The following is a 25,934-nucleotide window of genomic DNA, read 5'->3' on the forward strand; positions in this document are numbered from 1 at the left end:
ACTAAGAAATAATTTTGTGCATTGCTTTTCATTGTTACCCAGAACTAAGAGACTACTATAAACATACCAGAAAACAATTTAGAACAATTGAAATTTGCATCTGGACATGCAAAATTGCTAATATTATTACAAACAGCTAAAGAACAGCTGAATCTGTCTTATCAAGAGCATTTAGTTATTTTCATTTTGAAGATGGATAAATACAATCAATATAATTAAACAAATGAAGCTGGAATTGTTGTTTGAAAATTGTTTTTATAAACTCCAGTAAAATCAAAGCACTGGTGTATTATTGTCTGGAATATTAGAAGCCAAACTAGAATGTTCTTAAACATAATTTAGAGTTGTAATGGTATAAATTATTCGTTTTAATACTTACATATCAAATCTTCACCAAACTGATGCTGTCCAATGTGTTCAAATAGTGAAGACAATACTGGCAAGAGAGCCACTGTTGTGTAATTAATAATTTGTGTTACTCCTTTTGGCTGACTCCTGGTATGTGTGAATTGCCCCTGCTTAAGATTTTCCATTGTTTTTTCCAGGTCCTCTGCAGCATTATCCAAAAATGTCCTCAAAGCCATCTTAACAGATTCCAAACCTGTCTTCATCACTGTCCTGTATATCGTATGCACATAAAATAACATTATATTCTATTATGAACGAAATCCATACAGTTCCTCTGAACCAAGGAACACACTTTTTGGGAATCACTACAAGTGGTTAGAGAAGTGTCATAAAAAGACATTATAAATCTATATAATTATAGACATTATAAATTTATATAGTTTTGCATCTAGTAAGCAAAATTATTAGTTGACATAATTCTGTCATTGCTTCCTCCCTGGAAGGAAGATTGGCTCAATCCAGATATTAATTAAAACTGAAATTATAACGGGATTGGGGGAGGTTAGCTATGATATTGGCTATGGTTGTTATATTATGATTTATATTTCTATGGGAATTCAAGGTAGTTTAGATGAGAATTTTTTTAATCTCTACAAAATAAGCTTGTCTGAGAGATAGTGACTGGTTCAGATTTATCCAGTACTATATAGAGCAGGGGTGTCAAACTGCTGGCCCGTGGGCTGGATGTGTCACACCAAAACAGTGCCCACTCCATTGCCAGCAATGAGAATAAAGTTGCGATACGTCACATGTCACATAACATTGCAAATTTGACACCCATGATATAGAGAGAGTTATATAACATCATTAAGTAGAAATTTAAATATGTGTATATTTGGTCCCAGTCTGATATATTGACTACAATGTACACTGGCTCTGTATGAAGCCATACTAGCCTCTATATTATGTTAATTCTGTTGATAACATCACAATTAGATTCAAGTCAGTTCTGTACCTGAGGCTACCCTGAAGCTGTAGCAAATACAGAATACGCTAGCGTAAGTGATTATTAGAATGTAGGAATCTCAGTTAGAGGAAAAAGCAGTATGCAGCTCTAACAGTTGCATGTATTTAGACTAAGCAACAACAAAGAGTAGGAACAAGGTAATTGTGCCAAAGGTGAACTTCAATCGATCTGAAAATATCATTTTGAGAATCAGTTCAGAGCATACAGTGTAAAACTACAAGGGATAAACAATTGAATTATTTGACAGAAAATAAATTTTTGGTATGGTGAAGGATGGTCTTAATGGAACATATCTAATTTTTAAAGTTTCAGTAATAGCAACACACTTTTAAATACATTTAAAACATTCTCATAATATATAATGTTATAATTTGTAATGAAACATTTTCACTATGCAATTATCCTTCATTCCTAACTGAGAAAATAGTTACAATGAAAGCTCATATATAAATATGTAATCTATGAAATTTCCATGTAAACTTAAAAGTACTAAATATGAGAATTAGGAATTGGGACACATAAATAGATGATGTCTCATCCAAACATATTTTCAGTGGGACAGAGGCACTAAATTACTAATCTTTCTGATTTAGCAAGTCTCCATTTATGGAAAAAGACAACTAAGTATTCATTTACAATAATGTTATCCCTATCAGTTTTCTGCAAATTGAAACAATAATTTAATAAAATATGTTTAGCGATTTACCTTGCATCCAAGGTCTGACCCAAGATATGAAGACAATTGACAATGGAAGTTGCATCATTTCCTAAGGGCAGCAGAAGAAAGGAGAAAAATGAGAGATTTTGTATTGTACTGCTTTTTATTTTTCACCAGTAGTGGTGAACTTACAAATAGAATTTAATGTTATACATTATATTAATTAAAATATTATTTCAATGATTTCAGCAGATGCAAAAAAAGAAACATCTAAGATAAATACATTTTTCGTGAATGTGATATGGTCCCTGAATATTTTTTGACATTTCAAGTTTTCAGATTGTATTCCTTAAAAGTTAATCTTTTCATTACATTAATTTATGCATTAATATAGAAGCGTATGTACTATAATGTGTCATGAATCACATCTGAATCTAAAGCTGTCAGATAAAGTAGGGGTCCCCAACTCCTGGTCCGTGGACCAGTACTGGGCCGCAGCATGCCAGCAACCAGTCCGCACAAACAAGCAAAGCCCCATCTGCAAGATGTAGGCAGCACACAAAACCACATGCTCCGGTCCACAGAAAAACCTCTCTCCATGGAACCGGTCCCTGGTGCCCAAAAGGTTGGGGACCTCTGAGATAAAGAATAATGAAAGCAATGAGCCATGCAAATTTGGTTATTGTAAAAGATACCCATTGATGTTTAAAAGAAGAACTTGGAGAATGCAGATGTCAAAAATAGATTATTCAAAATTTTGGGCAACAATAAAATTGTAATGTATTTCTGCAAGTATGTCTAAGAGTTTTTCTCAAAGAATTTTTTTTTACATAATTCACAAAGGTAATAATCAAGTATATAACCCAGTAGACTATAGTTATAGTCTATAGATATAACTATAGACTATAGTTAAGTGACCTACACACGGTCACAGGTCACGGCTCCAGTTCTCTTCAAGGAAAAGAATGGGACTCTGCGCTTGTGTGTGGATTTCCACGGCATCAATGGGGTATGCGTAGAGAACATGTACCCCCTGCTGCTGATGGACCTGTTGGCCCATCTGGCAAAGGGCAAGGTGTTCACCAAACTCGATCTACGCAAGGCGTATTACAGGGTCCGGGTGAAACAAGGGGATGAGTGGAAGACGGTGTTTAATTGCCCGCTAGGGAGCTATCAGTTCCATGTGATGCCGTTCAGATTGCAGGAAGCCCACGGTGTTCATGCAGCTAATTAACAAGGTGTTGCATGAGCATTTATATCGTGGGGTTCTCGTGTACCTGGACATCCTGATCTACACCCCTAACGTGATGAAACACGTCCGCCTAGTCCGGCAGGTGCTGGAAAAGCTACTTAGGGCGCACCTGTACATAAAGCTGTCCAACTGTAAGTTCCACCAAACTGGGTTAGACTATCTAGGGTATCATATATCGGGTGAAGGTGTGGAGATGGACCCTGCCAAAGTCAGGGTTGTGATAGAGTGGCAGGCACCACCGACCCGTTGTCAGCTGCATAGCTTCCTAGGGTTCGCAAACTTCTATCGGCAGTTCATCTTCTCGTTCACTAAGGTGGCCCTGCCCTTAACAAATCTTGTCCGAACGAGACATACAGTGGGTAACCACGCCCCGGTCAGCCACTGGCATGGACGTTAGCCTGCCAGAGGGCCTTTGAAGACCTGAAGGCCCTCTTTGCAAGAGAGCCTTTCGGCTGAAATATGTGCCAGGGGGTAAAAACCTCTGGCGGACGCGTTGTCACATATGCCCCAGTACAATAGCCATTGGGAGGAGGTAGTACAGGCCATCATGCCTCCCTTCAAACAGTTGGCCACGTGCAAACTGGCGGACAACCTGGTCTAGGAGCTGCAGAGTGAGCCAAGATGACCCCTGGCTTCTGGGACATCAGGCCCTCCTAACTCAGAGGGAGAGGTTGGCATGAAAAAGTAACAGATTCTATGTCCCATAGGTATTAAGGCCTCAGGTGCTACGGAAGTGCCATGACATTAAACAGGCTGGTCACTTTGGGTTCCTCAAAACCCTGCACCTGGCGAGGAGCCAATTCTGGATGAAGGCAGACATAGAAGCATATGTACGGGACTGCCCCATGTGTGCCACGAAAAAGCTTCATACGGGGAGGCCTCCTGGGTTGTTGCAACACGTGGCAGACCCGACCCGGCCATGGGAGGACATAGCCATGGACTGCATCGTGGAACTACCAGAGAGCCCTGGATGCACGGTCATATGGACAGTGGTCAATCTATTTTCCAATCAGGCACATTTTGTTCCATACAAAGGGTTGCCGTCTGCTCAGAAGTTAGCCAAAATGTTCATCACACAAGTGTACTGCCTGCATAGGATGCCCTGACAAATAATATCGGACCGGGGAGTGCAGTTCACCGCACACTTTTGGAGGGAGTTTGTCCGCTCCATCGGATCATCCCAGGAACTTAGTTCAGCTTTCCATCCCAGCCTCAACAGGGCGGCTGAACAGGCCAATGCAATGGTGGAACGGTTACCTGCGGTGTTACGTATCCTACCAACAGACGGACTGGGTTGACCTGTTACCGTTTGCCAAGGTGGCATATAACAATGCAGTCCACAGCAGCACTGGATTCGCTCCTTTCCAGGTGATTCGTGAGGTGGAGTTTATCCCGATTCCTGAGTGCCCTCAGGGGGACCTCTCCCCGCCAACCCCAGGACTGGATAGACCGCATACGCGGGGTCTGGGAGACCGTAAAAAGAGCACTACAAAAAGCAGCAGAGGCTATAAGGCTCAGGCCAATAAGAAACGGGCACCTCAAAAACCCTTTCGGGTGGGGGATATGGTGTACCTATCAACCAAGTACCTGCACCTGAAAATACCCTGCAAAAAGCTAGGGCCAAAGTTCATAGGTCCATTTTGGATTGTACAAGTCATTAACTCAGTTGCTGTGAGGCTACAGCTACCCCGTATTTTGGGGAAGGTGTACCCGGTATTCCACTGCAGTTTACTGAAGCCGGTGGAAGGGTCCTGTTTTCGGTCCATCAGGCAGACACCAGGTCCTGTTGCAGGGGACAATTACGAGATCCATGAGGTGCTAGACTCCCGAATCCGCCGGGGTCGCTTGCAGTACCTGGTACAGTGGAAGGAGCACCCTGTCACGGATGTGTCATGGGTGGGGGAAGCGGACATAAAAGCTCCATTTGCTGAGGCTATTCCACCAACGGAATCCCCGTAAGCCAGGAGGGGGGTTAGCTGCATCGTCCGCCATAGTTCATGACTAATCGCCTGTCAAGCCTCTGTGGGTTTGCCACTAACGGGAGGGGGGAGGAGGGGACAAGACCATCAGATGGAGGCATCTGGAAGCAGCGGATGGGACCAGCACCCGAGGCCGCAGCGACAGCCCTTTCCTCCATTACCTGGATGCTGGAAGGGGAACCCTACGGAGCACAGCTATGTGGCTGTCAGCTACATGCTCGTCCCGCCAAACAGCTGATTGGCGCGAAGAAGTGGCAGGAAGCCGGAAACTTGCCACGCGTCCTAGCCTGGCTGTTCTTACTGGTGTGCACGCTGGATGCTGGGTAGATGGGTGGGGGTGGGGCCAGTTGGGAGGCATATATTTAGAGCGCTGGGAGGCGATTGCTCCCAGCACTAACTTTGTTTGCTGTTTCTTTGGATACCGCATGTCAGAGCTTTCCATGAATAAACCAACCACCTGTGAACTCAACGGCTTGTTTCTTGTTTGAGCCAGGGGTGTGGCAAGCACTGCTGACAATTAGAAATTCCTAAAAAAATACCAAATTCAGACTTCCATGTCGACAGATTTCAGTGTGACATGAAATTCTTTCCATAATGTTCAGATAAAATAATCCTAATGGAAAGTTTAACTATAAAAGATGGAACGTCAAAAAAGTCTAACAGAATAAACATTTAACTTTACTAAAAATGTCTCAAAAATTTAAATAATGATTTTATAATAATAAAATCCCTAAACTCAGAATCCTGTTGAACAAAAAATTAAGAGAAAGTATAAATAAAGCTTAAAATTACTAAATCCTTAAAAGATCTAGAGATAAACAATTAACAAAATACTAGGTAGATGAATGGATGTTGTGTAGGTGTTTTACTGTTATCTGAAGAATGTATATTCCATTTGTTTAGAGGTGTACAAAAAAACTAATAAAAATAACAAGGAGATAACAGTGCTGTGTCATAGTTTCACATATATAAATATTTCAAATGCCTTTTTTTTAAAAAATGCCTTATTAATAATAGCATTTGAAGTGGAAATTAAATAATAGCAAAACTGACATTTAGGTGACTTTCAGTAAGGCACCATTAGTGAGAAACATTTCTCCCTTTCCAATTCTCATTTCTGATAAAGGAGCATCAGCTAATGGCTGATATGCTGTATAAATGCATATAGAATTGCATTAAGAAACAAATATATATACAATGAGGACTAAAGAAATCCTGTATGAGATACAAAAATAAAATACATCTAAGATACATTGTTCCAGTCATTACAATAATGTATTAAAGTTTAATCAGTACATCTGCCATACAAGAATGACCTCTTACAAAATTTTTGAAGCATATGTCTCTTTCCTATTAGAAGTGAGTTCTTTAAGGATGCAAATCATGGTCCATTTCTGAGATGTTACGTGCCATTTCTATTTTATCTCCTTGTACAAGTATTCAAGGTGTGCATACACACACACACAAACCAATAAATAAATAAATAAATAAATAGGCCTAGCGGTATACAATTTTTATTGAGCTTCTGTCTTTTACTTTGAGAACCCCTCTGCCAATCTTTTTGCCAATGATTGGCCCAGAGTCACTCACTAAGTTGCACTCACCGTGGCCATAAACTGTGGCCATGAACTGTGTTTCCCTAGTGTCAATTCAGTACCTTAGCCACTTACTGTCCTATTAGGCTCACTCATATAAATATTACAAATAAAAATAGATAATTTATCAATAATCTGTTTCAAATTACTGTGAAATAGCCAGAGTCCTGGTCAAAATTATATTTCAAATATGCAAGGATTCCAATAATTACTGTCTTTTCTTAGAAGAATAGTAATGATAAGCTTTCAACATAGCTATATACATAATTGAACTATTAAAACGATTTTACACCACACAACACCTTGTGAGTAATAGGAATGGGAAATTTATTCTGCCAAATCTATATGGAATTTTTCATGATTCATATTCAGAGGCAAACATGCAGTACTTATTTTATGAAAAACAGAGCAATAGAATTACCGTACTTGATCTCTTTGGCATATAACTCCAAAAGTGGCTATGCAAATGCTGTGTGTGTGTGTGTGTGTGTGTGTGTGTGTATACACACATACATACATACATACATACATACATACATACATACATATATCTATATGTCATAGAAATAAAATAGTCCGAGCACCAGGATAATATTAAAACAAAAACTGTTTAATATAAAAGCTAAAGCTGAGCTTTCGTCGGCCAGCACTACTGACATCATCAGAGCATAATGCAAGATTGCTGGGAGTCTTTTTTATACTGCCAGGCGGCTCTGCGCCCGGCTCTTTGATCTAGTTATCGGACCGTCTGTTTTCTCTACTTGGTTTGTTCTTAAAGGGCACACATCTCTTACTATACTTGCAACCCCGGAAATCTCAGCTTTAGCTTTTATATTAAACAGTTTTTGCTTTAATATTATCCTGGTGCTCGGACTATTTTATTTCTATGATATGGATTTACCCAGGATTCGCATTTTTAGCATAATTAGGGATCATATATATATATATATGTATATATGTGTATATACATACATACATACATATATATGTGTGTGTATGCATATATATGTGTGTGTATATACATACATATATACATATATACATATATACATATATACATATATACATATATACATATATACATATATACATATATACATATATACATATATACATATATATGTCCTTAATGACTTTAAAAATCCAAATCCCGGGCATATCTGTTCAATAATACACAAGCTTCAAACTCCGGGAGGAATATAAATCAGCTGTTTATTGTTAAAAAATTTAAAACAATAAAAGCAACTATTTAAGAAAGATTGGAGAAAATAAGGCCCAGAGGGACAAATAGTGGAAGGCAAGAACAGCGGATGGATCAGCAGGGTAAGAAAGAGGGGGGGACAGCAGTGGAGAAGCACTGACAGTGCCAATTCTGAGTGCCCAGCCAGGAATGACCACGGGGAGACAGCTGGCGGATGCAAGGATAGGATTGGCAAGGAGGAGAGGGAGTGAATTCAGGAGCGAGCCGGCAGGCAGCCCAGCTGATTGCAGACAGATGGGATGGAAGGATGGGGCAGGGCTGCAGGCACACACACCCAGATGTGAGGGGAAACTGGAGAAAATAGGACTCATGATGATAAACAGTGGAAGACAGGAGCAACAGGCAGATAAATGGAATGGAAGAGAGGGGAACAGCAGCGAAAGGGCACCTGGGATACTGGATCTGGACCCGCGGCCCAAAGTGAGTGCGGGGGAGCGGCTAGAAGGCATACCAACAGTAACAACACCAGGAAGGAGAAGATGGACAAGGAGGAGAGGGAGAGAAGTTGTGGAATTCAGTCAGGACGAATGGCCCTATCACACGGTCAATGAGTAAGAAACTAGGTTATCAAGGCTTATAAGAGATCTCTCCACCCCCAACACTTCACTCTGAAGACACTGACAGTGGATCAGCGAAAGCTAAGTTTGTTTTAGTATTGTAAATAGTTGCTTTTATTGTTTTAAATTTTTTAACAATAAACAGCTAATTTATATTCCTCCTGGAGTTCGAAGATTGTGTATTATTGAACATATATATATATATATATATATATATATATATATATATATATATATATATATATATATATATATATATATATATATATTTTTTTGTGTGTTTNTAAAAGATCTAGAGATAAACAATTAACAAAATACTAGGTAGATGAATGGATGTTGTGTAGGTGTTTTACTGTTATCTGAAGAATGTATATTCCATTTGTTTAGAGGTGTACAAAAAAACTAATAAAAATAACAAGGAGATAACAGTGCTGTGTCATAGTTTCACATATATAAATATTTCAAATGCCTTTTTTTTAAAAATGCCTTATTAATAATAGCATTTGAAGTGGAAATTAAATAATAGCAAAATTGACATTTAGGTGACTTTCAGTAAGGCACCATTAGTGAGAAACATTTCTCCCTTTCCAATTCTCATTTCTGATAAAGGAGCATCAGGTAATGGCTGATATGCTGTATAAATGCATATAGAATTGCATTAAGAAACAAATATATATACAATGAGGACTAAAGAAATCCTGTATGAGATACAAAAATAAAATACATCTCAGATACATTGTTCCAGTCATTACAATAATGTATTAAAGTTTAATCAGTACATCTGCCATACAAGAATGACCTCTTACAAAAATTTTGAAGCATATGTCTCTTTCCTATTAGAAGTGAGTTCTTTAAGGATGCAAGTCATGGTCCATTTCTGAGATGTTACGTGCCATTTCTATTTTATCTCCTTGTACAAGTATTAAAGGTGTGCATACAAGGTGTGCACACACACACACACACACACCAATAAATAAATAAATAAATAGGCCTAGCGGTATACGATTTTTATTGAGCTTCTGTCTTTTACTTTGAGAACCCCTCTGCCAATCTTTTTGCCAATGATTGGCCCAGAGTCACTCACTAAGTTGCACTCACCGTGGCCATGAACTGTGTTTCCCTAGTGTCAATTCAGTACCTTAGCCACTTACTGCCCTATTAGGCTCACTCATATAAATATTACAAATAAAAATAGATAATTTATCAATAATCTGTTTCAAATTACTGTGAAATAGCCAGAGTCCTGGTCAAAATTATATTTCAAATATGCAAGGATTCCAATAATTACTGTCTTTTCTTAGAGGAATAGTAATGATAAGCTTTCAACATAGCTATATACATAATTGAACTATTAAAACGATTTTACACCACACAACACCTTGTGAGTAATAGGAATGGGAAACTTATTCTGCCAAATCTATATGGAATTTTTCATGATTCATATTCAGAGGCAAACGTGCAGTACTTATTTTATGAAAAACAGAGCAATAGAATTACTTGATCTCTTTGGCATATAACTCCAAAAGTGGCTATGCAAATGCTCTGTGTGTGTGTGTGTGTGTGTATGTATGTATGTATGTATGTATGTATGTATGTATGTATGTATGTATATATGTATGTATATACACACACACACACACACACACACACATACATACATACATACATACATATATATATGTCATAGAAATAAAATAGTCCGAGCACCAGGATAATATTAAAACAAAAACTGTTTAATATAAAAGCTAAAGCTGAGCTTTCATCGGCCAGCACTACCGACATCATCAGAGCGTAATGCAAGATTGCTGGGAGTCTTTTTTATACTGCCAGGCGGCTCTGCGCCCGGCTCTTTGATCTAGTTATCGGACCATCTGTTTTCTCTACTTGGTTTGTTCTTAAAGGGCACATGTCTCTTACTATACTTGCAACCCCGGAAAGCTCAGCTTTAACTTTTATATTAAACAGTTTTTGTTTTAACATTATCCTGGTGCTCGGACTATTTTATTTCTAGGATATGGATTTACCTAGGATTCGCATTTTTAGCATAATTAGGGATCATATACATATATGTATATATGTGTATATACATACATACATACATGTGTGTATGCATATATATATGTGTGTGTGTGTATATACATATATACATAGATACATATATGCATATGTACATATATACATATATACACAGATACATATATACATATATACATATGTCAGAAAAGAAATTTGGATATATACATATATACATATATACATATATACATATGTATATATCTGCCCTGAGTCCGCAAGGAGAAGGGCGGGGTATAAATTCAAATAATAAATAAATAAATAAATAAAATGTCCTTAATGACTGTAAAAATCCAAATCCCGGGCATATCTGTTCAATAATACACAAGCTTCAAACTCCGGGAGGAATATAAATCAGCTGTTTATTGTTAAAAATTTAAAACAATAAAAGCAACTATTTAAGAAAGATTGGAGAAAATAAGGCCCAGAGGGACAGATAGTGGAAGGCAAGAACAGCGGATGGATCATCAGGGTAAGAAAGAGAGGGGGGACAGCAGTGGAGAAGCACTGACAGTGCCAATTCTGAGTGCCCAGCCCAGAATGACCGCGGGGAGACAGCCGGCGGATGCAAGGATAGGATTGGCAAGGATGAGAGGGAGTGAATTCAGGAGCGAGCCGGCAGGCAGCCCAGCTGATTACAGACAGATGGGATGGAAGGATGGGGCAGGGCTGCAGGCACACACACCCAGATGTGAGGGGAAACTGGAGAAAATAGGACTTATGATGATAAACAGTGGAAGACAGGACAACAGGCAGATAAATGGAATGGAAGAGAGGGGAACAGCAGCGAAAGGGCACCTGGGATACTGGATCTGGACCCGCGGCCCAAAGTGAGTGTGTGGGAGCGGCTAGAAGGCATACTAACGGCAACAACACCAGGAAGGACAAGATGGACAAGGAGGAGAGGGAGAGAAGTTGTGGAATTCAGTCAGGACAAATGGCCCTATCACACGGTCAATGAGTAAGAAACTAGGTTATCAAGGCTTATAAGAGATCTCTCCACCCCCAACACTTCACTCTGAAGACACTGACAGTGGATCAGCGAAAGCTAAGTTTGTTTTAGTATTATAAATAGTTGCTTTTATTGTTTTAATTTTTTTAACAATAAACAGCTGATTTATATTTCTCCTGGAGTTCAAAGATTGTGTATTATTGAACACACATATATATATGAAACACAGAGTGCAGGATAAAATGAATAGTAATGACCCCAAAATACACAGGATTCCCAGTGACTGCTATGGAAATGCTAGACAATTTTAGTAGGAAAACAGTAGATATATAATCAAATCAAAATTTGCATGTTTACTGAACATATAGGTTTCCTTGATTTGCTAGCCCCCGAATATTATCAGTGTTACATAAGATCATGCAGCATGCAAACGAAGAGGACACACAGAGTTGCAAATAATGGTAAGAAAAACAAGGGATGCTCAAACAAGCATTTGTCAAGGGTCTCCTTACCAAACAGTGAAATCCTATGCCTGACAAGAACTCCAAGTTTGCAGAAAAGGCTAAAGACAAAGGATAAATAAAAGAGAAGGGAGGGGACAAAGAAAAAAAAGGAAGAAAATAAGAGGTGATGTATGAGCAGGAAAAAGCAACATGATGTTTTGCAGAAAGAATCAGTTCTGAGCAGAATGTAGGACTGAAAATACTACAAAAGTTTCCAAGAATTGCTCCACAACAAACATAGTTATCTGAGGTAAAGAAACAGAGTAAGTGGGAAGCCTTATCCAGAAATAGCCTTTAAAAGGTTAGGCAATGAAGTTCAATCAGTAGCCTAGTATCTAGATACAAATGTAAACAGAAATATATATTTTTAAAAGCAAGAGAGAAAAAGTTCTGATTGAATAAATGACAAATATTTAATAATGATAGTACATTCATTTTATGTATGCATAAAATCTTATTTTGCTTTTTAAAATAAAATGTATTTGACACAATTCCTACTGGCCACAGTCCAACACAGATGTACTAAAGCCATTCATTTCACTGGGCTTAAGTGCATTTCATTCTGCTTGACTAAGGTTAATGAAAATGAGTAAGGTACAAGCTTAAGTAGATACGAATGGCTTGGTTTTTATGAAATGGATTGGATCTGGTTGCTCTGTTTCACTGATACAAACTGTTTCCATGCAAAATAAAGCTCCATCTGTAAATGCAGATATGAATTTTTATGGTCAAGTCATCCTATAAGAAGGCTGATGGATTAATTCTGGAATTCATTATTCCCACATTTTCAGAGATGGTATGATCTTTCAAGAGATATTCATATTATGAATTAAATAAGTAAATAAATATTAACAATATACTTTATGTCTCAGAGTGAAGTAAATCTAGGCTCAAATTCCTTGAAATGTATGTTTTATATTGTATGTTTGGTTTGGAAGCAATACTACGAAATGTCAACAAGGTATTATCATGTGCTCCTAGACAAAATGTTTTAACCATAATTACTTTTAATTATTTCTTAATAAGTTGACTAATTCAGTCACCCTTTTATATAACAAACAAAACTCTGCACTGTTTAATGTTACCTTGACTAATTTAATGAATCAAAATATCAGCCCCAGAGGTATTTCTAAGGCAATATCTTATTTTGAAAATCCAAGAGCAATGATATTTTAAAAAAGACACTGAAAAATATTAAAATTTTCTTTTATTTTGTTTACTTTAGAACAAGTTGTCAGGATAGACACAATGATAAAGTATATTTACATATTTATTCTGTTATTCTGTCATAATTTTCATATTTTGTTTTCAATTATTAAACAGGATAAAAACAGTTGAAATATTCATATTCAAAGAAAATAGTAAGAGTTTTGAAAGTAGGTGAATTATACAGGATTGGTTACATAGCATAATTATTAGTCTCAAATTACATTTGCTAGCCTTTTGATTTGAAAGATGCAAGAAGTGTCAGTGGTGAAAATGGGGTATGGGAAGTGTCTTTGACCATAAATCAAACAATAAATAAGAGCACAATTACAGAGAATGTACAAACCAAATGTTTGCTTTCAGCAGGACCTTGAAAAATGCACAACTATGAGAAAGAAAATGTATTGAAAATTAGTTGATTTGGAGATAGCCAAAGATAAAGTAAATAGACTTGAATTATAGGACGATTTCACAATATGGAATTGAACATTTGTTACTGAATATAAAAAGAATGGCATATGATAGAAGAAAAACAAATATGAAAATAAATGAAATGCATAGTGAATGGCTGAATATTGATCAGAAAGAAAGGATGTATATTCTCACCTTGGTTGATTGATTGATTGATTTATGGATAAATGTACACATATTAGAGCAATATTAGTGTTGTTGATTGGGGATGTGAATATGGGTGTCTTTTTACATGTTAATAATGCTACATTGTCCACATGTAAAAGGATATCCATATTGTTCATTAAGAAGCCAAATAATTTGCAGTGAATGCTATACAGAATGCTATAACAAAGAACATGGACTTGAAAATTAATGTATTGATGTAGGTAGCCATGTTGACAGAAAGTTGATGAATTTGTGTACTTTGGTAAAATGTTTATGAAAGATGGAGAAACAATTTGAGAATCACATATGTGCATATTATGATAGAAAGGTAGTAAATGGTATGTGATCTGTCATGAGGAAGAAATGTAAAAAGGAATATACTGTATATAATACGTACCTCGTTCACTTTGTTTTATGGAAGTGAAAATTGGGTATATCAGGAGTTAAATTCAATTAAAACTGAGTTAAATTCAGTAGATCCTTTAACAAAGATATGTGATTAAAAAAGAAGAGATAGAGTAAAGAATGAATGGGTGATGAATTGATCAAATATAAAAGAGAATCATCAATCCAAAAGAAATCTATTGAGGTGGGTTTAATTATGTGGGGAAAATAAAAAAGGATCAGTCACAAAATGACTATATGAAGAAAGACTGAATGTCTGAAAAACTCATGTTAGACTGAGTTGGTAAGATCCTCAAAAAGAAAAGAATGAGAACAAAAGGCAATGAGTGAATCAGTACACAAATGTGGTAGTAGAAAGTTTTCTTACTACTTTTTTTCTGAATGTTGCATTACATTGCTTACTCTAAAGGTGAACATGATGAGTTGTATGTATGCTGTTTCAATTATCTGCTACTATTGAATAAACTGAATCAAATACTTGACCTATTTTAAATTCATGGGACATTGACATAGGACATTGATTCTTTCATTATTTCCTTCCTTCAAAATTTCTCAGCTTAAAAGATTCTCTGTTAATGATATCACAGATGAACAGAACCATATCATATGCAATCTTAAGAGGGGTCTGAAATATGATTAATGCATGTATGTCACCATGTAAAAATATACTGGTGAAACCAATATAACAGCACACAGAATGACAACATTATTAATATGCATATATATAATTATGTCCTGTTTTTCTAGTCCCAGACTATTCAAGATGATGTCAGCTGCCAAAACATAAAAGTAAGGAGCCTACATAATTAAATGCAATGTGAGAAGAAAAAGAGAATATAGGAGATGACAAAAAATGGGAAACACTACTAGGGATAGGAGAAGGGTCAAGGAAATTATTCAAATTTCAGTTTTTAGAGATCATAATCTTATAAAATAGATGTTGGATTTGTGTTACTTCTCACTTCTCTAAATATATCCATAAAACTGCCAAAGTTTTAGAATATGCAAACTGGCTACTATATTTTATCATATACTATATTATATATGCTTTTACCTGGTTACCATTTCTTTCTCCTTGTTAGAAGCATGACCCCCACTGCTCAGAGGTCTGCTTGCTGCAGATAGGAAATACAGTCGGTGATTTTTGAAATACTGATCAATTAAAGGAAGTACAACCTGAAATAAATACATGGAAGAGATAAAAATACTGTATACTGATCAATACACTATCTTACTGCTACTATTTTTATTCCTTAGTTTCATGACACTAAAGACCTGTCAACATAAAGTATATACAAGATTTATTAACATAAATTCAACTTTTCTCTGGGACATGTCCTTTAATAGGATTTACTATTATTTAGATCAAAATTTTATCTGTTTATCTGGAGGTTAATTTCTTATATTTTTACTTTATTATTTTTTATAATTTTAATTGCAGAAACTCTCCCTGATTTTGAATTAGTAATAATAGCTCAGCAATGGAGAATTATCTTGTTCAAGCAGCTATGGGTGCCAGTACTAGCGCTAGTACTAGCACTACCCAAACAGAAATTTTTGCTTCTATTAGCATCTATTCTTCTAATTAAAAAAAAAAAATCACACAAGTCACTGGAAGATTAGCGAGCAGGAATATTTTACTGTGCTACCATTTGCAGCATTTATGTGGTTTGTTCCCAATGTCTTAACTATGCTTTATAGTTGATTAATATTAACTTTTAATTTGCCATAATAAATATTACAGAAAAATAGCATGTACTTTACTTTAGCAAAGAATTTGATTTCTTGTTCATAAGGAAACTGTTCTCCTTTCCCTCTGCTGCCACCATCTGTATAAGAAAGAAAAGTGCTACAAACTTAATATATTATACCCAATTTATAGTCTTTTGCATTGTATTTTTATAAACTATTTTTATCTATCCATTCTATAGTACTACATGACTTGAAATGTTGATTTTTATTTTACTTTATTTTAGATGCTTTAAAATTCTTCTTAACTCACAAAGCAGCACATAAACAAACTTGATTTCAGTATATAACATCCATATACTCTACAAAACAAAAACAGAATTCAGTCTTGGTTAATTTGCAACAGTGTCTTGCATTATCAGCAGCAGCCTGAAAAGGCATTCTCTCTCTCTCTCTTTTTTCAGGACAGCAAATTAAATCCCCAAGGCATTTGCTAAGAACTCACCTACAAAAATTACTTCTTATGAATAGCAATTCATAGATCTCATAAAACAACTGCTGTAATATATAGTGTTTGAAAGGTTGACTGTAAGTGTTAAGAATCTCATATTGTTCAGTATTCTATATTTTAAGAGAATTATCAGTATTGGTCCATTTCTTTTAGAAATGTTCTTCTTCCAAAAAGAAGAATAAAAAGAAGTTAAAACTAAAACAGATTATTTCTCAAAATGTTGAAGAATTTCTTAGAAATTTCCACTACTATTCTTTTTTTCTACTTATCATTATGTGATAAACTGATTGGTAAGAGGGGAAGATGTTTGCACTCCTGAAAATTCAACTTTCTATATTTCAGACATTACTAGAGTCACTGGGAATCAGATAGCATATAAATTTAATAAATTATTATGATTACTATTTTTAGTATTCTACTAATAGTATACTATTGGTACCTTGATAAGAAGTAAAACTTTGCAAACTTTAATGTTGCTGACTCTTCTTAGAAAATAATCAGAATGTATTTCTATATTGTATCTATTTCTATATCAAATGCACAAAGCAGTTGAACAGCTACTGTATTTATTGATAATTGTTTTGCTCCTTTGAGAAATTTTCATGTAGCTTATTTTTTTTTCAGTGAAGTAGAAAATGATTGGATGTGACTCATTTTCAGATCTAGTTGGTTCATGCATAATACTAAGCCAGTCTTTTTTAAGCTCTACTTTATTACAGAAGCCATAGTGACCTGATTGATATCAAATGTAACTCTAAATGTACTAGCACAACAAGGATAGAGAAAGCACACTACAGTTTGCACTATGTGTGGACTAAATCTTTTATTAATGAAAGTGTTGAGCTGCTTTGGTTCAAAAAGAAGTAATGTTAAACTGTATCTCAAAAAAATAAAATATAATTTTAACACTTTTAAAAAACATTTGCTTCTTATTATTCATGTTAAAAACTTGTTAAGGCTATATTTTATAATATAAAATATATATTTACAATAGCTTACCGAATTCCAGAATATACTGATGGGCTTCATCTACATAGCGTATCAATTGCTGGAGAAAACTGTAAGCAAATCTTTTTTCAATGGATGGTGTGTCTAATTCTAAATCCTTTAAGCCTCTGAAACAAATTAAAAAAAATATTGCCCCCAACTAAGACAAATTTTAGAAAGGAGATATTATACAAACTTTGAAATTATCACAGAGATAGTCATGACATTATTTATTTGCCAATTGGGATAAGTTAAATAAATAATTGGGACTTAAATTGCATTCCTTTTGCTGCACTCTTTGACTTAACTCATTTTATGTTTGTTCTTTTACTTTTGCATCATTATGTTGGCAAGCTTATCTGGACATCTTTCTGCCGAGGTTTCAAAGATACGGAAGTTTATTTGTGTCCATCTTGGAGGAAGGTTGATTGGTTATTATTTTTGTTTCTTATAATTTTTAAAATTTTGTAATTATACCCAGGTTGGGACAGACTATAAAATTATACATTGGAGACTGCCAGGTTTGAAAGTCATGCACACATTACTGTTCAGCCCCTTTGGGTATAATAATAAATTATGAATTAATGTAAAACACAATATCAAAGTTTTATTTGGTTATATTGATTTGCTTTTATGGTTTTTCCCAACTACATTTTTTACAATTCCTACCTTGAATTAAGTTAAGCTGTGTATAAGCTATCTAGGAAGGTTTATGGCTGAAAGGAGGAGTTTCCCAATCTCTAGTTCAATTTTTTACTTATTTTTATTTTATTTACTTATTATTTTTACAAATAACACAAGGCAAGGAACATACCCAACATGCTTTCCTCCCCCTATTTTCCCCACAGCAACAACCTTGTGAATTGGATTGGACTGAGGAGAGAGTGAGTAGCCCAAAGTCACCAAGCATGCTTTCATGGCTAAGGTGGGACTGGAATTCGTGGTCTCCTGCTTTATAGCCTGGTGTCTTAACCACTACACTGAACTGGCTCTACATAATCTATCAGTGCTCCAACCATGACAACAGACTTCTACTGCGTTATAAACATAAGAAGAGAATGTTAGCGATAGATTGAATGACAATATGCAAAGCTATTTTATGCTACATTTGTCAATAGAAAGACTAGTTTACTATCATGAAAGTTGTGTCTTCTTTATATGAAAATCTTTATCCTTACCAGGTTCTTAAGAGGCAGGATATCACAAAACTGATCTTTTGCTTCCCCTTCTTAATGAAGCCCTATCAGTTTATTTAAGATATTACATCAGTTGCTGCTGTTGTTTTACGTTTCTTAAGCAGTTTGCAACCAATAAAACAGATTACAAAATATAAAACAGGACAGTAAAATAATTAAAAAACAACATTAAAACAATAAAATCAATGAACAGTTAACAACTTGGTGAAAGAAAACTGTTATTGAGTGGGGAATGTTTTTGATGTTTATGATCATCTTTTTTCCATTTATTATATGTTTGAGAGCTACAGTATACTGAGAGATCAAAAAGGGAGGGAAAATTCTTTTTTATGGAAAGCTTTTGCTTTTTAGAAAAAATGAGTTGCTTGTATGCTTTTTCAGTGAAAACATGTTACTTTCAGGTTCCTTGCCCTAAGAATCTATTGGTCTCCCATGTTATCTCTTGCCTTGCCAGAAAATACAGTTGCAAATGGCAAAAAAAAACCTCTTAGCTGAGCAATCAATGTGAATGCAATAATTTTTACGAGACAATCATTCTGTTTTGCTGATACCTTGGGGCATAAGGCAATACTGTTCCAGGAACATGAAACCATTAACCTCTTGGTCTGAGAAATCAAGGAAAGGTCCATTTAACTTGCAGTGAGTTGAAGAAAACTTTCCATTATTTTGTACAATGGGAGAGGAATCTTAGGACCCCAGTTGGCCTCCTTCCTGATGTTACCTTGCTGATAGGATTGGGATAAAGGACTGGGAAATCAATTATAAGACTGCACGTTCCTAGGACATTTTACAAAGCTTTCTAAAGTGAATACGTTTCATACTCAACATTCCTGGTTAAATTCAATACCTATTTTCTTTCTAAAAGTTTCCCCTGTCCAGTCATGTCTTACTCAAGGGCAGGGGTGTCAAACTGCCAGCCCGCGGGCCGGTTTCATCATACTGAAGCTGCGCCCACCCCATTGCCGGCAATGGCAAAACTGGCCCAATATATTGCGCGACGTCACGTGATGTCGCGAGTTTGACACCCCTGCTCTAGGGTGTGGTGCCCATCTCCATTTCTTAGCTGAGGGAGCCAGCATTGTCCAAAGACACAAAGACATGACCATGGTCATGTTGCCAGCATGACTACATACCGAGGTGAATAGAACACTGTTACCTTCCCACCAAAGTGGTACCTATTTATGTACTTGCATTTGCATATTTTAGAACTGCTAGGTGAGCAGTAGCTGGGGCAAGTAACAGAAGCTCAGCCCATTGCATGGTGCTCAGGTCTCAAACCTGGGCTGTTGACTTTCCAGCTGACAAGTCCAGTGTCTTAACCACTGAGCCATTGCACCCCTCTCAGTTTCTTTCTAATTGCTGCCAATGTCCAGCAAGGCAGGCACAGGAAAGAAACAGAAGTAGGAAAATAAAATATTGAGGTGAAGAAGAGAGAATAACAACTGGCAATGCAAACAAGTAAAATATTAAGAAATTTAGCAAAAGAGGATACCACCAAATGTAAAAAAGATGTTGAGACTCTAGAAAGAGTACAGAGAAGAGCAACAAAGATGATTAGGGAACTGGAGGCTAAACCTTACAAGGAACGGTTGCTGGAATTGGGCATGTCTAGTTTAATGAAGAGAAAGACAAGGGGTGACATGACAGCAGTGTTCCAATATTTCAGGCATTGACACAAAGAAGAGGGAGTCAAGCTATTTTCCAAAGCACCTGAGGGCAGGACAAGAAGCAATGGATGGAAGCTAACCAAAGAGAGAAGCAACCTAGAACTAAGGTTCCTGACAGTTAGAACAATTAATCAGTGGAACAACCTGCCTCCAGAAGCTGTGAATGCTCCAACATTGGAAGTCTTTAAGAGGAGACTGGACAGCCATTTGTCTGAAATGGTATAGGGTTTCCTGCCTGAGCAGGGGGTTGAACTAGATGACTCCCAAGGTCCCTTCCAACTTTGATGATGATGATGATGATGATGATGATGATGATGATGATGATGATGATGATGATGATGATGTCTCAGTTACTTTTTTTTTTCTTAAAAGAAAAGGGGGAAAACCCATGCAGTTGAGTTTTGATACTGATAAGGGAAGGGAAAGAGCAAAATTCTGTCATGTGAGTTCCTGCCTGCCAAACCTGGAGAGAATGATGATGCTCTTCACATATCCTTTCTTTTTTCCTTTCTATATTTTATTAATTTTCCAATTTTATATTTAAGTATTTAAAAAGCAACATGGTGGCTGGGTTAATCAATAGTTCAATAACATACAAAAATCTTTAGTACAAATCTCAAGTTACAACATCAAATATTTCCTCTTTTTCCCTTAATATCTACTATCTTGTATTTAAGCTAATACAATTCTTATTATATCAACTAAATAAAAACATCATTATTACATTTTTCAATAAATTTTTAGCTTATACATATCTTAATTACTTTTACATTCAATCTTTATAGACAATGAACGTCCTGTTATTGATTTTTTCCCAATTTTTAGTTTCCCATCAATATTCAAATTTAACATTTGATATTTATAATTTCCAGGCTTTAGGTAACCAAAGTTTCCCTTATCTCAATTAATAACAGAATCTAATATTCAAAATACACATCTTATCTCTTTGAATATAGTCTTGTTCTATTTCCTAAAAGTTATCTATTTCCCACCATATTAAATCATCTAATTAATAACACAGTACCCCCTTTAATAAATCAAAATCATTATATATATTGTCTGGGTTAATCAAAAAATCAAACATATTCATAATTTTTCTTTGGGGTCTAATTTTTAAATATTAAACAAATAGAATCCTTATTTTCAACTAATTTCCAAATATTTTAAATTTAATAACCAAAATTCCCCTTATCTCAACCTCTCCCTTTATCCCTCTAATTAGTAATATGAAATCCCCTCTAATAAATCAAAAACTTCCTTTGCCAACTAGCCTTCCATGTCAGCAGATAAATCTCCCTCTATTATTATATATTTTTGAAGTAAGAGAGACCAAACTTCCAGTTTGCCATCGCGGCTGCCACAGATGTTGGAAGGCGAGCTCCGTCTTCTGCATCCGATTTCATTCTGCTGGGGACCCTGGAAAGGGTTGAAAGTTGCCCTGTAGGGGCAACGAGCAAGGACGGGGTCCCGCTTGATCCGGGGCAGCCCTCCAAACTGGTAGAGGAAAGACTGGCCATAGCAATGTGGCTCATCATTAAGCTGCAGACAGCTGAAGTCAAATTTACCATCAAGCACTTCTAAAGCACTGCAGATGAAACTGGGTGAGATCTGATCTTCTCTTTAAGATCCTAAGTATTTTCTTTTCCTGCAAAAGCTGCCCAAAGTATCTTTCCCCCTGTGAGGAGGGAAGGGAATTTCTGCCCCACCCTCTAAGAATAGCGGCGACTGACTACTCAGGGGAGTTAAAGCAATAAAAGAACAATTTTAATCTAATTGGATTTATATGTTTCTTAAACTTGGGGACCAAAAGTTTTCTTATTTTTACTGGAGACTTTTGTTTTTATCTACAAAAAAAGAAATAAAACTGGAAAAAGGATAATAAAAAATTTGGATTTAAATTTTTTTAAACAGCATCGGTGACATCTTGTGGTGAAGTTTGGTATTACAACTTGTTATTGCCTAAAAGAGACTTGGCTTGAAGCCCAGACTTCAGATAAAACTCTTTCGACCTTGATAGATACCACCTATGAGAAACTCAGCTGTAAAGAGAACTTCTGGGCGGCATAACTGGCCTGCCTGAACTATGAATGTAAACCTTTACTGACTTTCAGGGTTATATGTCGGGAATTGCTTTCCTATCTCTTTATTTGAAAAAAATTGGTTATTATATGAGATGATGAAATACTTTGGACTATAAAATCTTACTTGACAAACGACTTCTACTATAAAGACTACCTATAAACATGTGAAATAGAGGTCCCATACCTAGTTATAAAATTATTTTTAACGTCTGATTTTAAAGTCCTCAACTTAACACATTATTAAGAGAATATGGATGAAGACCAGGAAAAGATCCTTTCCATGTTGAAAGCAATACATGAAACCATTCTTTCAGCTTGTGACAAAATAAGACCCAACATAAAAGAACAAGGTGCCAGCTTAGATACACAAACTCAAATTTTGACTGCAACCAAAGAACTAACAACTCAGAAGATAACAGAAGTGGAACAATCAAATACTAAGACAGAGGACTCAATTGACCAACAAATACAGTTAATGGAAAATCCAGAAAAGAGAGTGACAACAGTGAAAATGAAAAAGACTTTCTATATAAATCAGAAGAAATTTGAGAAAGAAGAACAGATTGAATGGAAGATAAACATATCAGGACAATCATGGAGAATTGGAATAATAGGGAGACGATTTAATGAATACAAATGGGCTAGCCCTTCCCAAAAAAATGGCAACATATCCTTTCTCACCATAACAGAGACATCTTTAATTTTTCTACTAGCACAGTTATGAAATGTTATCTTGGACCATAACTCTTAGGTTTGGCAAGAAAAAAATTAACATTTAATATTTATATCTTCACACAAATCTTTAAAAAAGATATTGTCTGGAAAAGGGCAAATCAACACATATTTGCATATTTCCAATATATCTTTTTTCTTATAAAAAACAAATCTTCCCATGCTGTACATTTTTAGCCACACAAAGTACATAATGAAAATTATTTCAGTTTTAAAGCCTACAGCAATAATCAATCAGCATTTACCTGGACACAACATAGCCATTGATCTGGAGGAACTTCAGAATATCTTGGGCTTTCTCTCTATCCTTAGCTTTTTCTTTGGCTGTCAGTGTATCATAGGGTACAAGCAGGGGGTGATTTCCTCCTCCCACTAGAATGCATTAGGAAATTAAATGACAAAATAATGACCGTAGCATTATTTTTAAAATAATTAAATTTCATAAAAATAAAGACATTACAGTATTCACTTTGACCTGCTAGACATATTTTCCAGTATCATTACCCTATATTGCTAAAATAGATAATATTTAATTCCATATATTAAGGTTTTAATCCAACAATGCTTACTGTTAAGAATGAAAATCCCAACTCTTGGACCCATATTATTAGCCAGTTATCTAACTGATTTATTTATTAAATTTATATGCCACTCATCTGACTGTCAAGCAACTCTTACTCAAAGTTCATTTAAAATTTTCAAAGTCATATATTGCAGAAATCATTCTGCAATTAACGCTGCATACACATCTTAGAATTGCTTTTTCTTGCATGCATTTTAATACTTTCACCACCTCAGGCATTGCAGAAATGGATACTATAGATTATGACATTGACCACATAACACCATATATAAAACTGCATTAGAAAAAAATAATGTTGTTAAAATATGTTATTCAAATAGAATCATTATTGTATGTAGCTCATTACAGAATTCCATAAACAAACAAACAAAAAAATAATACTGAAAATACTGTTTCAACTACAGAATGCTAATTTCTGGGCCTCTCAATTTTCTATTTCAAAAATGCAGAATAAGATCATCCATATATTTTTAAAAGAGATTGTACCTTTGGCTTCAAGCTCCATTTTCTTTTTCTTCGCCCATATGTTATGATAATTTTCAGCCATCATCTCAGCCATTGCCTAAGAAGAAAGAAAGACATAAATAATTACAATTTGTTCTGTAGTAGGTTAGTTAAGTTTCTTTTTCATTTTCTTTAAAAAAAATAATTGTTGCATTTTTGTCCCCAGCCAAAAAAATTAAATATCAACTACAGGCATGTTTTTAAATAATTAATTTGATAGAGGTTTTCACAAATTGTCTCCAATGTTACAGAAATTGCATGAGCAGAATTCTTCTCCTGGCATGCTCCCTCAGGAGGTGGGGAGGAGGAAATTTTTGCCAATCCATCCTTCAGCTCCTTGTGCTTCCCTAAAATCTGGTCTGGAAGATTGGAGAACCTTCCAGAACAGTGTTGAAATTAGCAGGGAAAGTTGCCAGGGAAAGGAGGAATCGGCAAAAATTGCCTCTTACCCTTCCACCCGCTGGAACCACTGTATCAAAAGCCTTTCCATTCTTGAAAGACCAATTGCAGGTCCAAGCATCTGTTAGAAAAGTCGGAGAATAAATGATAACTATCAGAGGATTGATAGAGAAGCTATGTTAAATAATTATTGAAAAAGCCAATTAAGAAGAAAAGTTTTGGAAACATTACGTTCCTAATGTAGATCACAATCACCATGTAACTTACATGTAACTCTCTGGACAGTGTAACATTACTCATGTCAATTGCACGGGGGGTATAGCCATGGACAGTATCTACAGAAATCTGAATAAATATCAATAGAGGTGTTAACAGAAAAAAGAACATATTTGAATGACAAGTTTAATGACAGCTTACAGAGGGGCTCCAACAAGGAATAGTTTAGCATGGTTTCATATATTTGTCTATTAAATCCTAAACATTAAGACTGTGATAGTTCTCACTGTTCAAAATAATCTAGCTAGTTCATAAATCTGCATACCGTGAACTTCAGAATGCCAATTTTACATTTTGAAAAAAATGAATAATTGACATATGCACTGATTTACAATAAAATAAAGGTAAATGTATAGATAAGACTCAAAACATAAAACATGCTAATTATCAAATATGGTAATCATCAAATAATGTAAACAGATTCTAATAGTTTCAGCTTATCTAATTTCAGGAATTTCAATGCTATATAGGAATTCTACTAAAGTTCTTTGTGTATCACAACAAGTCCTCCGGGAGAAGGGCGGGGTATAAATGAAATAAATAAATAAATAAATAAAACATTTAGAAACAGTATTACCTGAAGAAAGGATTTATCTTCTAGAAAAGAAAAAATACATATTCTCTCTGAAGCTTGTTTATATTTAAATTTACATTTCTTTCTATATAATGGCCTGATAAAGTCACTAGAGTTTTATAAAAATCACAATCCTAAAATATTTTGTAAAGAGAAATTCCAATTTCTTTAGATACTTCAAAAACAGCAAATTACAAAGTAAACATAGAGCATGAAACTATATATATACTTGGAAGCCAATGATCACACTGAAGGAATGCTGCAGCTTCTATCTCCAAAACAGTATTTAAAATAATAACTA

General features: G+C 35.5%; 1 protein-coding gene across 1 annotated transcript in view; it reads right to left on the bottom strand.

The window, feature by feature from the left end:
• Positions 1-25,934, bottom strand: part of RYR2 (ryanodine receptor 2) — a 207,825-nt gene that overhangs the window by 68,817 nt on the left and 113,074 nt on the right. The window contains exons 57-65 of the mRNA XM_015819028.1: positions 25,051-25,128; positions 24,367-24,442; positions 23,543-23,669; positions 17,634-17,749; positions 16,199-16,263; positions 15,489-15,610; positions 12,215-12,264; positions 2,082-2,142; positions 380-618 (exon numbers count right to left, since the gene is read on the bottom strand). Of these exons, the coding sequence (XP_015674514.1) occupies positions 380-618; positions 2,082-2,142; positions 12,215-12,264; positions 15,489-15,610; positions 16,199-16,263; positions 17,634-17,749; positions 23,543-23,669; positions 24,367-24,442; positions 25,051-25,128 (934 nt within the window). The remainder of the gene's footprint in view (positions 1-379; positions 619-2,081; positions 2,143-12,214; positions 12,265-15,488; positions 15,611-16,198; positions 16,264-17,633; positions 17,750-23,542; positions 23,670-24,366; positions 24,443-25,050; positions 25,129-25,934) is intronic.

Source organism: Protobothrops mucrosquamatus, unplaced genomic scaffold (genome assembly GCF_001527695.2).
Source record: "Protobothrops mucrosquamatus isolate PMUCROS unplaced genomic scaffold, P.Mucros_1.0 scaffold850, whole genome shotgun sequence".
In the NCBI taxonomy this organism is placed as follows: Eukaryota; Metazoa; Chordata; class Lepidosauria; order Squamata; family Viperidae; genus Protobothrops; species Protobothrops mucrosquamatus.